Below are 15,854 nucleotides of genomic sequence, written 5' to 3' on the forward strand. Positions count from 1 at the left end.
AATATTTGGTGAGTTGCTGATATCTTCATTTAAACTCTTTTTTTTAAAAAATCACAGACCATTACTTAATTTTTATGTCTATGTTTGACACTTCTAGCTACCATTTTTAATTGGGGTTACGGTGTAAAGGAGAATGCATAATAACTTGGTGTCTTTCTGTTCTGCCTGATTATTTGAAATATTCTGGGATGAGTATTCATTTTTAGATCCAGCAGGTAATAACTGGTGAGTATAAATAATTGCTTTGACAAATTTAAAGAATGTTAGAATCATTACCCGCATATTCTTATCTTCCCACCCTACCTCTAACACACATATGCTTATCTTAAGTCAAGAGAACAAGTCAACTAGGACAGGAAGATCAAGGGTAAAATCTTTATAGCCAAAAATAAATATTCTTAATCTGTGCACAATGATGGCAGAACAAAACCTATACTGTTCATTTATTTAGTCTTGTGTTCAAAATCACCCTACTCTTATAAAAACAGGGCTTGCCTTGATTTCCTTCTGAGGGATGTCACCAGAAAATGATTCAAAGCAGAAACAAGGTCATCATGTGACATGTGTATTAATATTATTAATATGTTTGCCTGACAAATATTTGCAATGTGGCTTATAAACCATTGCTCTAGACCATGAGGAATGCTTCATGAGGAGTCAACTACAGAGGCACCAACTAAAGATTGGAATATTTGTGCAAGAAGGAATAGGAAGTACATCACCAGAATCACTGGTGATGAAGATATAATCAATTTTATTGAGGAAAAATGCACAAGCAGAGAATTACACATAATTCCTTAAAACCTTGCCATCCCATGGCTTATGCTGAGCATGGATACACTGCCATACACCATGGCCAGTGTTCCACAAGAGGAACCCTGGACCTGTGATGCTGTGCACATGATGGGCACCGGAGGATCAGGCTACATGTATGAACCTCACAGGCTCCCTGAGCAGGTAAGTGGCTTTCCTGAAAGAGAAAACCTCTGCAGCCCAGTGAATCCTAGTGATTTGTTCTTCTATTCTTCTTGCATTCACTCAGATCTGTTAAGTCAACTTTTTTCTAAGCTACCAAATCCAAGGAAGAAGTGAACCTCTAGGATCACCTAGGGTTTGTCTACTCTGAATGATGGCTGGTAAAATATGAGGACACAATTTATTAGACTAAAAAGAGAGAAGACACAGTTAGCATATGAAGGGAATAACTCAGAGGCAATGATCTGAAAAATATTGATGAAACCATACAGAATCAAGAAGGCCTTCCAAAACCAGGGTAGGGGTGCTTGTGTTTGTGCACATGTTTGTGTGCCCAGCACAGATACATTGTGTGAAGATGTTATTAGAGAAATTGCATGACATCGCTTTTATCAACTCACTTCAAGAAGTTGAGTTCAGGGCTGGGGTTGTGGCTCAGTGGTAGAGCACTTGCCTAGCATGTTTGAGGCACTGGGTTTGATTCTCAGTACCACATATAAGCAAATAAATAAATAAAGGTCCATCAGTAACTAATAAAAATAATTTTTAAAAAGCTGAGTTCATAGCTGAAATAAAGAGTAATTGTCTTGAAAATTTAAAGAGTGGGCAGGGTGGGAAAAAGAAGTGTTATTTTAAATAAAATTATAGATGGAAATACTTGAATGTACAACCATGTTCTGTTCATTTTTGCCTCCAGAGAAAGATCAAAGTCCTACTAGAAAGTTTACATAGCACAACTTGGATTCAGTACTAGGCCCACAGAAAATTCATTTTTTTTTTTGAGAGAGAGAGAGAGAGAGAATTTTTTTAATATTTATTTTTTAGTTTCGGTGGACACAACATCTTTATTTTTATGTGGTGCTGAGGATCGAACCTGGGCCGCACGCATGCCAGACAAGCGGGTTACCGCTTGAGCCACATCCCCACAGAAAATTCATTTTTGAGAATGAATTTGTTGTTCCCACCTTGAGTTGTGTATTAGGTTTTAACCTCTTCAGAACATGGGAAGACCTCCATCCATTTACTTTATTAATTTCTGGAAGAAAAAAGAAAAAGGAGTTTTGCATGCTTTTCTGCAGAATGTGAAGGACACACTAGCAAGTAAGGGCAACAGGGCAAATTCTATGCAGAATGAAGGGCTGACACAGCCCCTGTCCTGAGAGAGTTGTTGGAAAAGGACCATATACCTCTGTTTCTTAGTGCAACCTCCCGAAGGGCAGCTGAAGGCTGCAGTGGAAACTCCAAGTGCTCTTTTCTCTCCCTGTCACAGTCACATCCCTTGAGCTTTCCATTTTTTTTCTTTTCCAATAATATGCTTCCTATAAGAAGAGATAAAATCTCTAAATACAAAAAAAAAGTAAAATAAAATATCAAAAAGTGTGTGGGTTGAAAAAAAGGGAATGAAAGGGGCATGAGGGGGTGCTGTATTCTTTAGGTCCACCCAGGAGGTCTTTCCTGGTGTACGATTCTCCCTCAAAGAGAAAAATGTGTTAGGACTCTGAATGCTGGGGCACATTGTCTGACAGAGGATTTGCCAGTTAAAGAAGCAATTAATTTTCAGCTCCTACAGCTCACAAGGATATAAAAATAGGATCTTATATGGCTTTTGAAATGTTGGATATACACTCTCTTCTTTTTAGAGAGAATATATATCTCTTTTCTTAAAAGAAGAGAATTGAAACTGGCTTTTTTTCTAATAGAAAAAATGAGCAATGTCTTGTGACTTTGATGTTGTCCCTTCAGAATCTGCTCCAAGGTGCATTTGGTCAGCATGTATGCGTAAGTGAAAGCGTGGGCGTGTGTTTTTGCACACATTGATGCAGAAATGGTTTGCCATGGAGTTTATGCAGATATTTTCTTCTCCTGAGCAAGTGATTACACCCTTTTTTTCCATGGTCAGATGGATGATTTGAACAGCTTGGAAGGGCAAGGGCAAGAAAAGCTTTGATTTATCTGCTGCTGAACTGATTTAGACAAATGCAGGAAAATGATACATCACTGAATTAGGGCAAGCGGGACAATAACGAGAACCTAAAGTGGGTGACAAGTGCACACTAAAATCCATATTACCACTAAGTAAGCAGGCCTGGATATATGCACTGTCCCTTATTTTATGTTATAGAGGGGTGCTTGTCATGTTTCAGAATAATTTAATGAATGCTCTAGATCTGTAATTAGTAGGCCTATCGTATTCTCATGAAATACTGGCATTGGTGAGTGGTGAATTATCCAATAAAGATAACCCACAAATTCAGACCCTATTCAGGGAGATATTGTTGAAGGAAAGAGTCAGAGACACTTGGGCACATATTAGTCCAATAGTGGCAAATTAAAAAACTCTTTGTCATTCTTTTTGTACAGAGGATGGGCTAATAAAAAAAAAATGTTCTGTTTGTGTTCAAAATGAAAAAATCAAAGGAAATAGAAACAATGGAGGAATAAAAGTTGTTCTCGCCTTGAGTTGTGTATTATTGATTGGGTCAGCCAATCAGATATTCTATTCTCTTACAGATTTATACTATAAGAATTCGGATTTTAAGATGAGCAAGTTGAGGGAGAAAAGAAAGCAGGCTCATGATGAACCCCAGGGGCACCTGTGAGGGACTGGAAGGATGTCATCACAGGCCCACAGGAAGCCTGAGGAGAATTGGATTGTGGCTAAGATGGTTGAGTCAGCCATCTGACTCATCCTGGCTTGTCAACTTGTTGATGGCTTGGGGGGAATTCTCCTTTTTGTTTGCATTTGGTAGCAAGGTTCTTCTGTTTCTTTCCTCATGCATTAAGTCAATGCATAGTTTTTGCTAAGATTGCAAAATCAAATTTTCTTAGCACTTAACTTTTTCTGATGCATTAGGTTAAATATGGATGATGAACATTTCAGTCCATTTACTAATACATTTTCTCATTCGAGAGAGCCCATGTTATTTACATTAGCACTCTTGTTTTTTGTTTATACCTGTTTTCTTTCTGTGCTGAGTGGCCTCATATGGATCTAGCTGTTTGTACACACATATGGTATTGTGAGCTACATATGAGCTGAAATAAATTTTGAAAGAATAAAGGCTATAAACTATAAAGAAGTCTATGCAAATGACCTTACACAATTATACTAAAACCAACATACTAACAGGCCAGTAAATATTTTGATTCTTTAAGGCATTTATAGCAATTATCTGACATTGGGTGAATAGTATTTCAATACCTCATGTGGTACCTCTGATAGTCATTATTCTTATGAAAGATTCATTGTTAAATGTGTTTTTAGGTCAGCTTTGATATTTACAAAACATTCCTGCCTCTGGTCTCTATGGATCCTGCTGTTCCTAAATAGACTGATTACTTTTGCCCTACTTTCTGAGGATGATTGGATAAAGCTTTATATTAGAGGTCTGTGTAGCACATCAATGACATGTTTTTGTGAAATAGCCTGAAATGTGATGTTTAAACCTCAAATAGAGGCTTAGCTTCATCAAGGTTTACAGTCAGGGCTGACCCAAAGGAATAGTGTGAAAACAGATAACTTCTTCCCTTTTTTCTCTTAGATGTTAAATGATTCTATGGTATCTTGTTGGTTCCAAATGGGGTGTTCTTTCTAGTCCTCCCTTTTACTGTCCCACTGGCCTTTAAACCAGTGCCCCAATTAACTTTGTGCAACCTTATCACACACTAATCTGATTGACCAATTTATGCTAAATCCTTAACCCTGTAGCAAAGGGTTAAATATCAATTTTATATTGCTCTTCCACATCACTGCACATTTCAGCCAATGCCTTCCACATCTAAACTTAACATATTACCTAATAGTGGGGTTTTGGGATAGCGGACTGGCCATATGGAACTCTGCTGGAAAGCTTCTCAGATTTTATTCTTATTATTATACATTATTTACTATTTTTATTATTATATATTATTTACTATTTTTATTATTATACATTATTTGTAGCATCTACATCTGTTTTGTATTTCAGTACTTTAATTACATCCTTTATATTCTGTCTATAGGCTGATTCTAAAATAAGAATAATTAACATTTTATTATTATATAACTATTATTTTCCACAGAATTAAACAGAACAATTTGATGCAGGTGAATGGCAAAATAAACAAGAAAATTAGATGTTTGCTATTTGAAATGAACCTCGGTCTATACCCAAAGGACTCGAAAACAACATACTACAGGGACATAGCCCATCAATGTTTGTAGCAGCACAATTCACAATAGTTAAACTGTGGAACCAACCTAGATGCCTGTGAGTAGATGAATGAATAAAGAAAATGTGGCATATATACACAATGGAATATTACTCAACAATAAAAGAGAATAAAATCATGGCATTTGCAGGTAAATGGATGGAGTTAGAGAAGGTAATGCTAAGCGAAGTTAGCCAATACCAAAAAACCAAATGCTGGATGTTTTCTCTGATATAAGGAGGCTGATTCATAATGGGGTAGGAAGGAGGAGCATGAGAGGAATAGATGAACTCTAGATAGGGCAAAGGAGTGGGAAGGGAAAGGAGGGGGCATGGGTTTAGAAATGATGGTGGAATGTGATGGACATTATCATCCAAAGTACATGTATAGAGACATGAATAGGTTGAATATACTTTGTATACAACCAGAGATATGAAAAATTGCGCTCCATATGTGTAATAAGAATTGTAATGCATTCTGTTGTCATATATAAATGAAAAAATTAATAAAAAAGAAAGAATTTCAGAGTTGGGAAATCAAAGGAATTTCTTGTGTTTTCCATCTTACCACTTTTACTGTTTCTGTGTCAGAGTTTCTCTTGTTCCTGTTCTAGGTCTTTACTTATGAGGTGTTTTAAAATTGTATTTATTTATTTATTTTTAAAGTTTTGCTGGCATATATGTTTGAGTATTTTTTCATTCAAGTTAGGAGCATAGGTTTTAAACTGTGATATTCTGCATTGAAAACTATTTTTTTTTAAATCCTCATACTTGGTTTGTTGTTTGGTTGAATACGAAAGATTCAGGTGAACTTTTCTATTATTTTCTCCCTATTTTGTACTGACTGGGCCTCCTTTCTTTGCTGGCCTATGTTCTTTTTGCTTTTGAATGTTTCTCAGACCTGTAGTTCATCCTACCTTGAAATTTCAGTTGGAGAGGGTTGGCTGTACAGATCTTAAGATCTTGACTTTTGGAATTCTGGCCAATTTCCTTTTTTATTCCTTTTATGTGGTTTTATTTTGCCCTTTTATTTGTATATATATATTTCATTTTTGGAACTTACCAAATAAGCATTGAAATTTCAAAATTTATCTCTCCTGACTTCTTTCTCTCACATTTTCCATTATTTTGTCCTTCTATCCTCCATTCTGGAGGATTTCTTCATCTGTACTCTGTGTATCTTTTACCCCATATGCAACTATTTTAGATTACTCATCAAGGCTTTATTTTAAACTGGCCATTCTATTTCTAATTTTTTTTTGTTCTTGATTTGTTCCTTTTTTTGGTAGCAGCCTGTCTTTGTATTAAGAATGAAGTTTCTTCTTGAATATTTTTTGGGATATTAATTATTTTTAACATCTATCTCTCTTCCACAGTCTCTGGGACTTGTTGATTCTTTGTTGCTGTTCACCTTAGTCTCTCTTCTCCTGTCTTTTGGGTTTTCTCGGTGCTGGGTTCATTCACGTTCCCATGTAGAGCACTCTCCTGGTTGGTGCAGGTAGCTGGCATAGGTTGTTCTGCACCCAAGAAGGCCTCTTTTTGAAGATGCCCAACTGCAGAGTCTAGGTAGTTATACAGAAGATTTTCTTGTAGGGCACCTGAAGAAGGCAGCTGGACTCTGGGTCTTAAGTATTTTAGTCTGCTGCACTCCCTAGCTCCTCTCCTTTTTCATTATTATTTTGTTATTTTTCATTTTTGTCTCTCCTGAAGGTCCAGGTCTACCCCAAACTTGACTTTTCTCTCAGGTCCCAGCAACCTTGCCAAGCACCCATCTTTCCTTGTTAGGCCAAGGACGTACTTTTATTGGTTTAGTCCTTGGGCTTGCAGAGTTCAGTACTGAAGGCAAAATGCCATTTTGGTTTCATTTTGTCACTGATTAATTAATTCATTTCATATATTTCCCACCTGTCATTTTAAGGAGACACAGTCAAAAGATGCGTGAGCAAGTCTGCCAGTCCCTAACCTGAGGACGTCCCTCTCTGTCATATATAATATTGGTTCTAATGAAATCAAGGCTAATAAAAAATGGACACTTACTTCATTTAAAATGAAATCAGCTGTTAAAAGTAAGACAATGCCGGGTATTAATTAGCTTTTAAAACTTCATAAAACTCGATTTCAACCCCAAAGGAAATCTGAAATCTGACTATCAGGCCTGAGCTCTCTGATAGTCAAGCCCCTCCTGAGAGGGAAACCACAATATTTAAGGATATAGAAGAAAGGCTATCAGGGAAATCAGTCAGAGATTCTCAACTTCATAGAAACAGCGATCTCTCTCCTAGTTTTCCTGTAATATGATCTTCCAACTGTTCTTTCATTGGATCTTGAATGTCACTTCTACAATGTCACAAAATTGTCAGGGTAACTGTAATATTTTTACTTCATTACTATGAAATCAATCACTGTCCTATAGTCACAATTCAGAGAAATGAATTTTATATTGTTGAAAAAACTTAAAAAGGCTTTGTACTCCAGAATTATATACTTTCTAAATATGTAAATGAATAAAATTAGAAAATATATACCTGAGAGCCAGGCATGGTGGCATGAGCCTATAATCCCAGAAGCTCAGGAGGCTGAGGCAGGAGGATCGCAAGTTCAAAGCCTACCTCAGCAACTTAGTGAGGCCTTAAGCAACTTAGTGAGAACCTGTCCCCCAAACAAACAAACAAACAAATAAATAAAAGGGCTGGGGGGATGTAGCTCAGTGGTTAAATACCCCTGGGTTCAATCCCCTGTGCAAACAACAACAACAAAAAAGTAAAGAAAATATATACCTCAGAAGCACATGGAGAAGACCTAGTTTTATGTGTTAGGATGTGAAGACCCCAGGTGTCCTTTCCTAATGCTTATTCATCACTCAGTGCTATTTCTTCAGTGCCTGCTCTGTGCCAGGCACTGTTTCAGGGGCATAAGATACAGAATATGAAATCTTGTGCTCATGGAACTCATATCATGGTAGAGAAGTAGATAATAAATGTGCAATGTAATATAAGGGGTGTTAGTGTTGTTAAAAAATAAGGCAGAGTGAATAGTTAGAGAGTAATGGCATAATAGTGATTGGACAGTGACTGCAAGCAATAGCCTTTCGGAGGAGTGACATTTGAACAAACGCCTTAAAGCCACTGTTCCCAAACCATGTTCCAAAGTGCTGTGGACTGCTGAAGTGAGCTCACAGGTTGTTCAGACTCTTAAAATTTTGAGGGAAATGAACTCAGTAATATTCAATATCTATTAGATACTGCACAAACTATCAGCCTGTGCTAGTGCTCACAGTTTCAAAGTAGACCATGCTATTTGCCTTTCACTGGTGACTCATCTTTGCTGAGTTTTTGGTTGTTGCTTTTGCAATAATCAAGTACTGAGGAGGAGGGTAGGTGGCAGGACCAAATATGACTCAAAGTTGGAGGTGTTGTTCTGTGCCCAACAGTTACACCCCACTAGTCCGAGTAGTAGGCAGAAAGCATATATTCCCTTCCTAATCCCTGGAACTTGTGAATATTACCTCATATGGCACAAAAGTAAATATTATCTTATATTAAAAAAGATGTAATTTAGTTAAGGATTTGAGATGATTATGTCAATGGGTCCAAAATAGAATTAAATGTATCCTTATAAGAGAGAGGCAGAGGGAGTTTGACCCAGAGCCTTGCAGAGAAGGGGATATAAAGATGGAGGCAGAGGTTGAGTGATGTGTCTATAGACTAAGGAATGCTTATGATTACCACATTGGCAGAAGCTAGAAGGACATGGGATGAATTTGCTCTCTAGTGCCTCTGGAGGGAGAAATCCTCTAGTGACACCTTTATTTCAGATTTCTGGCCTCTAGGATTGAGAAAATCCATTGCTGTTATTTTAATCCAGAAGTTTGTGGTAATCTGTTACCATAGGAATAGCCCTAGGAAAGGGATGCAGTAAGAGATTATGTCATTTGTAAAGGAAATAAAGCCACATTTTTTCCTTTCAATTTATGCATGTCAATTTCTTCGAATAACTATTAAATTGTTAGGGCATAAGTACTTATTAGGTAGTTTGGGCTGGACTTAATATGGGGAACTATTAGGTATTTCTTTTGTCTAGTAGATGAAAAATATTACTCAGTGGAAATTCTTCCTTCATGTGAGGAAGTGAGCAAAGAGTCTTGAAGGGAGTGTGTTCCAGGAAGAGGCAAGCTCAAGAGCAGAGGCCCTGAGACAGGAACACATATGGTGGGTCAGGGAGCAGCAGACAGCCAGTGGACAAGGAATCACGAGTAGCTGAAGTCAGAAAGAGAGTGGGCTTGGAAAATGTTTGATCTCATGATCCAGAGTAAGGAGGTTAGTTATGTTGTGCTTTTTTAAAAAATTATTTTACAGTGTTATATAAAAACATAAAGATTGGGCTGGTATTATAGCTCAGTGGCAGAGTGCTTGCCTTGCATGTGTGAGGCACTGGGTTCAATCCTCAGTACCACATAAAAATAAATAAATAAGATAAAGATATTATGTCCATCTACAACTAAAATTTTTTTTAAAAAACTAAAATTTTATATATGAATGGGATAACATGACATTTGTTACATGTATACACTGTGTAATGTAAAATAAGGTTAAATGTGTCTATCTCCTCAAACATTCCTCATTTCTTTATGGTGAAAACTTTCAAAATCCTTTCTTCTTGTTTTTTGAAATCTACAGTACTTTAAGTACCTTACTGTTACATATTATCACACTACCATGTAATAGCACATCAGATAGGTTGTAAGTTTGATGAGAAGCCATTGACAGTTTTGAGGAAGGGGATGGTATGTGACAGAATTTGCACTCTTAAAACGATCATTCTAGCTTAGTGTGGAGCACAGACTACATGAGGCTGATTTAGGAAGAATAAAATACGGTATCTCCAGACTTGCTCAGAGGCCTGGGTAAACCTTCACCCCATCCTTCCCAGTCCCTTCAGTCTATAAAATTGTTCAGGAAGAATAGCTAGGTTTGTAGTAAAAATACGTTTAAGGGAAAACCACTCATAACCCTACATAACTGAGTAACCAGAGCATTAACAATACCTTCATGTGCATCTCAGGGGTATTATGGACTGCCCTGGTAGGCTGGCAGACCAGTGGCCATTTTACCATGTGCACATGAGACCAGGTATATGTAGTCAAAATCTATCCTTTGTACAAGTTGTGGAACTTGTACACAGGACAATTTTAGTATGTTTGCCATTGTATAGCCCTTTCTGGAGGTTAAACCCCTCTTTCAGAAGTTTATTAATTGAATACAAAGAAAAAAATAGCAGAAACATTTTATCACATTGCCAAGGAAAGGAGAGGGCAAAGGCACTAGGAGGTGGTTCTCGGTGGGGAGCAGAACACACTGGCCGGCTGCCTTCAGTGGGGCGGTTGGCCTTCCTCTGGAAGGGAGCAGGTGTACCTTGGCCAAGATGTCTAGCGTGGCGAGGCTTGGGGCCCAGCCATCTGCTGGGAAAGATTGCTTCATTTGTTTTCTGTGCTTGGTAGTTGCAGGGAACTTCTTTGAGCAAGAAAAACTTTCGAGGCCTAAGGAGATAGGATAAATAAAAGCAATAGAGACATTATAGCCACACAGGGGTGGAAGCAGCAGGTGAGAGGAGCATCCCTGACTCAGAAGACTTCCCAGGTGTGACCCTGGGGAGCCACATGTGGACAGCATCTCCTCTTTTAACTTGGTTACATGACTTAAAACATGATAAGCCTGAAAAAAAGCGGTGTACTTTATGGAGTTCAGCTCATTCCAGGTCCTAGTCTCACTAAGCTTTATGCTACTCAAACCTACATGGTCAGTTCAGGACATCAAGTGAAACCTTGATGAAATTTTTAACAATATTAAGCCAAAGTAACTTGAATCCTGCTGTTTTTGAGTTACTCATTGCCCCATAGCCCCTCCATCCAAATCACTGACAATAGTTGAAGGGAAAATAACCTAGAATGATGGGAAAATACATACATATGAAATTATATATATTCCAGTTTTGAGACTTAAATTTGACCTTCTTTAAAATTATATAGAATATAATCTTGAAAACCAGCCTCCACTGAGACACAAAGGAGATTTCAAACATGAAATCCTTTACAGCTGATGCATAAAGTACAGTAATTTCCAGATAGAATGATAAGAGGGTGGATGATAAGATGTAACAAAAGTCCTTGCCATGCCTTGTTTACATGGGTCAAAGCAGAAAAGCAAAGGTGGTAGGGGCAGGTGCCCAGATCAATCGGCCAGGGATAGAGTCCTTCATGGGCTCTGTTTTGCACAGATGAGGAGTGTAAGGAGAGTCCCGCATCTTCCACAGGAAGAATGGTGAAGGACTGGGAGTTATGGACCAGGCATGGTCTGGGATCAGGTGGAGGAGAGAACATGACTGGCACTTTGCAGTTGAGGAAGAGGAAGCACCATCGTTTTCCTCTAGCTCACACAAGGGCTAGAGACACCATGAAGGATTGTGCACCCCAGTGCCAGCCCAGAGGGCTAGAGACTAGATGGGAAGGGACATATCAACAGAGGACAGGAAGGACCCAGATAAATGAAGATGATCAGGGACCCTTTCCATCCCCACTGCCATTAGGATACACAAACACTGTCTTTGAACTTCCAAACTATTTTGGGAATGATGGGATTGAGGTTATAAATTACTTTGAGAGGGAAAAGACACCCTTATGGGGAGTTTAAACTTTGAAGTGATGAAATATTGACTTGAATGAGTCTGTAGGCCTTTCTGTTATAACTCCACATGAAAAATCTTTCAGTCTATAAAATTGTTCAGGAAGAATAGTTGGGTTTGTAGTAAAAATATGTTTAGGGGCAAACCATTCATAAACCTATATAACCAAGTAATCAAAGTGCTAACAATACCTTCTCATGTGTATCCGAGGGGTATTGTGGACTGCCCTGGCAGGCAGGCAGACCAGTGGCTTCAAACTGCCTCAGAGGGGGAAAAAAAAAAAAAAACATCATGGAAGCAATTGTGCAAAAGCATGAGCTTAGACAAAGGCAGCTGGGATCAGAGTTCTGAGGGTGGGGAAGAAGCCCCAGTGTAGACGCTTGTTTTTTTTTTTTTTTAAGAAAACAATTCTTTGGTAGATGCCTATTTTAAATTTTCTTAAAAGGCAGATTAAAAAGGCTTCTATCTGTGCTTTTGTTGAGCAGAGGGTATTTTCCTTTCCTGCTGAGGTTTGTAATTCAGTTTTTGCTAATTCTGCTCCCCTTGCCTAGCTGAAATCATGTATGAACAAAGCAACTTCTGCATGATACTGACATCATCTGTCTTAGTCCTTTTTATTCTACTGTAACAGAATACCAAAGGCTGAGTAATTTATAATGAATATTAATTCATTTGGCTCACGATTCTGACGGCTGAGAAGTCCAAGAGTATGGTGCTGGCATCTGGTGAGGGTCTTCATTCTGCATCGTCCATGGAGGAAAGCAGAAGGGCAGGGTGAGGCCAGAGCAAGAGGGAGGGGAGCCAAACTCAGTCTTTTTATTAGGAACCCACTTCTGTGATAACTAGTCCACTCCCTTGAAAATGATGTTAATCCATGCATGAGCAAAGAGTCCTCATGATCTAGTCACCTCTGTTGTATTGGGGATTAAGTTTCCAACATCTGAACTTTGGGGGACACATTTTCCTCTTAACCAATCAATTGTGTGTGAGTAATTACTGTTATGGAAACGTGTATTGACCAGAACAGTCTATATTTCAAATAAGAAGAAAGATTTATCTGGAAAGTTTAATTTTTCTTTTAAAACAACACATCTGAGTTGGTCTGCGCATTTTGATTCAGCCACACACTTATTCAAAAGGACGTGGATTAACGAGAGGGCTGCCTAAGGAAACAACTGCCATGACGAGGACTCCAAAGTCACCCTAGTGAGGAGCAGATGTCTGCAGTGTTGAGCCTCAGGAAGGAGATTAAACAGAGCTGTGACACCTGTCTTCAAGTGCTTAGAGGGTTATTGTTTTGAAGAAATGAGTTGTTTTATATTGCTATAGAGCACTGACTTTGTTTTAAGTTGAGAACCCCCCCCCCCTTTTTATTAGTTGCTCAAGACAATACAATGATCTTGACATATCATACATTTGATTCAAATGGGGTATGAATTCTCATTTTTCCATGTGTACAGATTGCAGGATCACATTGGTTATACCGCCATGTATATATATACCGCAATACTAGTGTCTGTTGAGAAAACCCCCCTTTAACAAGCAAAATCATTTAAGGAACTACACAGTGCTCTTCCCCTAGATGTCCACTTCCCCTCTGGGGCACCTTCAGTTGAACCCCAGTAATCCATAAAACATTGTCTGAAAAGACAGTGCTATAGAGGATAGAACAAGGACGAGCACCCAGGAAGTTTCTTAAGGCAGTTTGTACCACGGTTAGAGAGTGCATGAATAGCTGGCTCTCATTTTCTTTTTTTTAAGATATTTATTTTTTAGTTTTTAGGTGGACACAATATCTTTATGTTATATTTATGTGGTGCTCTCATTTTCTATCATATTCCATATTCACTCAACTGGCATTTAAATCCAGAAGAAAATGTTTAAATGGCTTCTGTGATTGGGATACAAACTCACCTTATCTGTGTCTTACTAACTCTTTCTATAGCCTTGTGAAATTTCTTTCTGCTTATTTCTGGGAGTTCCCAGGAGTGTGTCACATGTTTCCACCTGGCTTGGTGGGTTCCATTTGTCTTCTCCTGGCACTGTTTTCCTTTGGCCAGTTTACTGTGTTTGCCAGGCTTGCCATTGTGCCCAATGCTTTTAGGACATTACTGCTGGGCCCACCTGGCATTGCTCCCATTGAGTGGGCATTTTTACCTCTTCTGCAAGAACCATGCTGCAGTACTGCTGGCTCTTCAGAGAGTCCCTTCCCTTTTCAGGTGTCCATTTCTGGAACTCCCAGACTCAACATCCTTTTTTGGGGGCAACATGATCTCTTTCTAGTTTCTTTCAAGTGCCAAAGCAGTTCTGTTATGAATGGGAGAAGAAATCTTGTCCTTGTGTTATACCTAATTAGAGGAGTTGTAAACCTACTTGTGCTCCAAGATTATAAAGAAGATAGAAATGTGAGATTTTATCTTAGCCAGTCTTTCTTCTGAGAACTCAGATATAAAAGCAAAGTTGAAAGACATATCCAAGGACCCACGTCATTCATGATGGGCTCAGGATTATCCCTCCTTTCTGAGGACCAAGGCTTATTTACTGGATGAAAACTATAACTCTTGGCTCTAAGAAGTCTCCTGAATTCGTTGTGCAAATATATACTGGGAAGGCTGATCCATAGGTTTTCCAGATATCCTCAGATTTTTGAACAGTTCATTCAAAGTCTCTACTGCATAGTTACAAAAGGTTTAAGTTTGCATTGTAGAAAAGATGGAAAATACAAAAAATATACACATCATTCCATTGCACTTGATAATACAGAGTTTACAGGTTGAGGAAGACCAAGAGTGAGGTCACAAGAAAGAAATAGACTTATTTTTGTCCATATAGTTTTGTATTTTATTTCAGTGATGCTATTTGTAACATGATAAAATAATTGTGTAGTTGTGCTTTTGGTCTAGATTTTAAGTCAGAGAATGACTGTTGTGCCTTCTGATAGTATGATGAGAATCTCCAGATATTGATTGCATAGTATAGTTTGTGTGGTTATGGTGGAAAATACCACAGAATTCCACTGGGAAAATTTTATTACTACATGAATCACATTCTTTACATAAAAAAAGAATCCCATAACTTCAAAAGCTACATTTGAAGTGGATTTTAAAATTATTTATGATAATAAGTTTTATTCTGTTTACAAATAACTTTTACTAAGTAATAATTAGAAGGGTTCACTCTCTTGCTGGGATTGGGATACCTACCAGGTCACCCAGGGATTCCCTTTCTGCCTCCAACATCACTCTGGCAGGAGTAACTGGGCCTGGTAATTGGAAGCCAAATGTGAGGGGTAATGATACACATTTGGAAGAAGAGAGAGAGAGAGAGAGAGAGAGAGAGAGAGAGAGAGAGAGAGAGAAGTTACTCTGCATTAGGAAGAAAGAAGTTACTCTGCATTAGGAAGAAAGACCCAGAGGGAAAGCCCAGGAAAGACAGAAGAGAGAGATCTAGAAGGAAATTGGGAGGTAGGAGCCCAATCTGAGAGGAAACCAGGCACCCTGTAGGTGAGCCAATTGACTTGGGAAGAGCTGTGATTGGGGCTTTTGGATTGAGGTTGCAGAGCTGAGTAAGGGATTCTCACCACACTCCATTCCTTTTCCATGGATCAGAAGACCAATTTGTGCCCAACACAGAATGAAACACAAGAGGGAACAGAAGAGGGAACTTTAACGGTCTTCAGGGTCCTCAGGCTCACCCCACTGCTGCACATCAGCCTCAGTTTTCTCAGCCAGCCTGGCCTCTTTATCTTCCTCACCATCATCTCCCCATCCATCTTCCCCTCTCTGAAACCATAGCTCTATCCATATTGGAAGACTAAGCTAGCCACATTTTCCTAAATGCCTTTTCCCTTGCATTCCCTCTACCCAGGACTCCTCTTTCTCAGCTTCCTTTTTGTACCTTGTTAACTTCCTGCTCACACTTTGTGTTTCTGTTCAGATGTCACTGATTCTCATAGCTGTTCCCAACCTTTCCTCCATCATTGACTGAAGTCAGTGAATCCCTTACCACCAC

The 15,854-nt window shown here is 38.6% G+C and overlaps 1 protein-coding gene across 1 annotated transcript in view; it reads left to right on the plus strand.

Moving 5' to 3' along the window:
• The first annotated feature begins 852 nt into the window (after positions 1-852).
• Positions 853-15,854, plus strand: part of LOC114091640 (prothymosin alpha-like) — a 93,783-nt gene continuing 78,781 nt past the window's right edge. The window contains exon 1 of the mRNA XM_027934092.2: positions 853-957. Within this exon, the coding sequence (XP_027789893.2) occupies positions 853-957 (105 nt within the window). The remainder of the gene's footprint in view (positions 958-15,854) is intronic.

The sequence above is a fragment of the Marmota flaviventris genome, chromosome 3, assembly GCF_047511675.1.
Source record: "Marmota flaviventris isolate mMarFla1 chromosome 3, mMarFla1.hap1, whole genome shotgun sequence".
Lineage (NCBI taxonomy): Eukaryota > Metazoa > Chordata > Mammalia > Rodentia > Sciuridae > Marmota > Marmota flaviventris.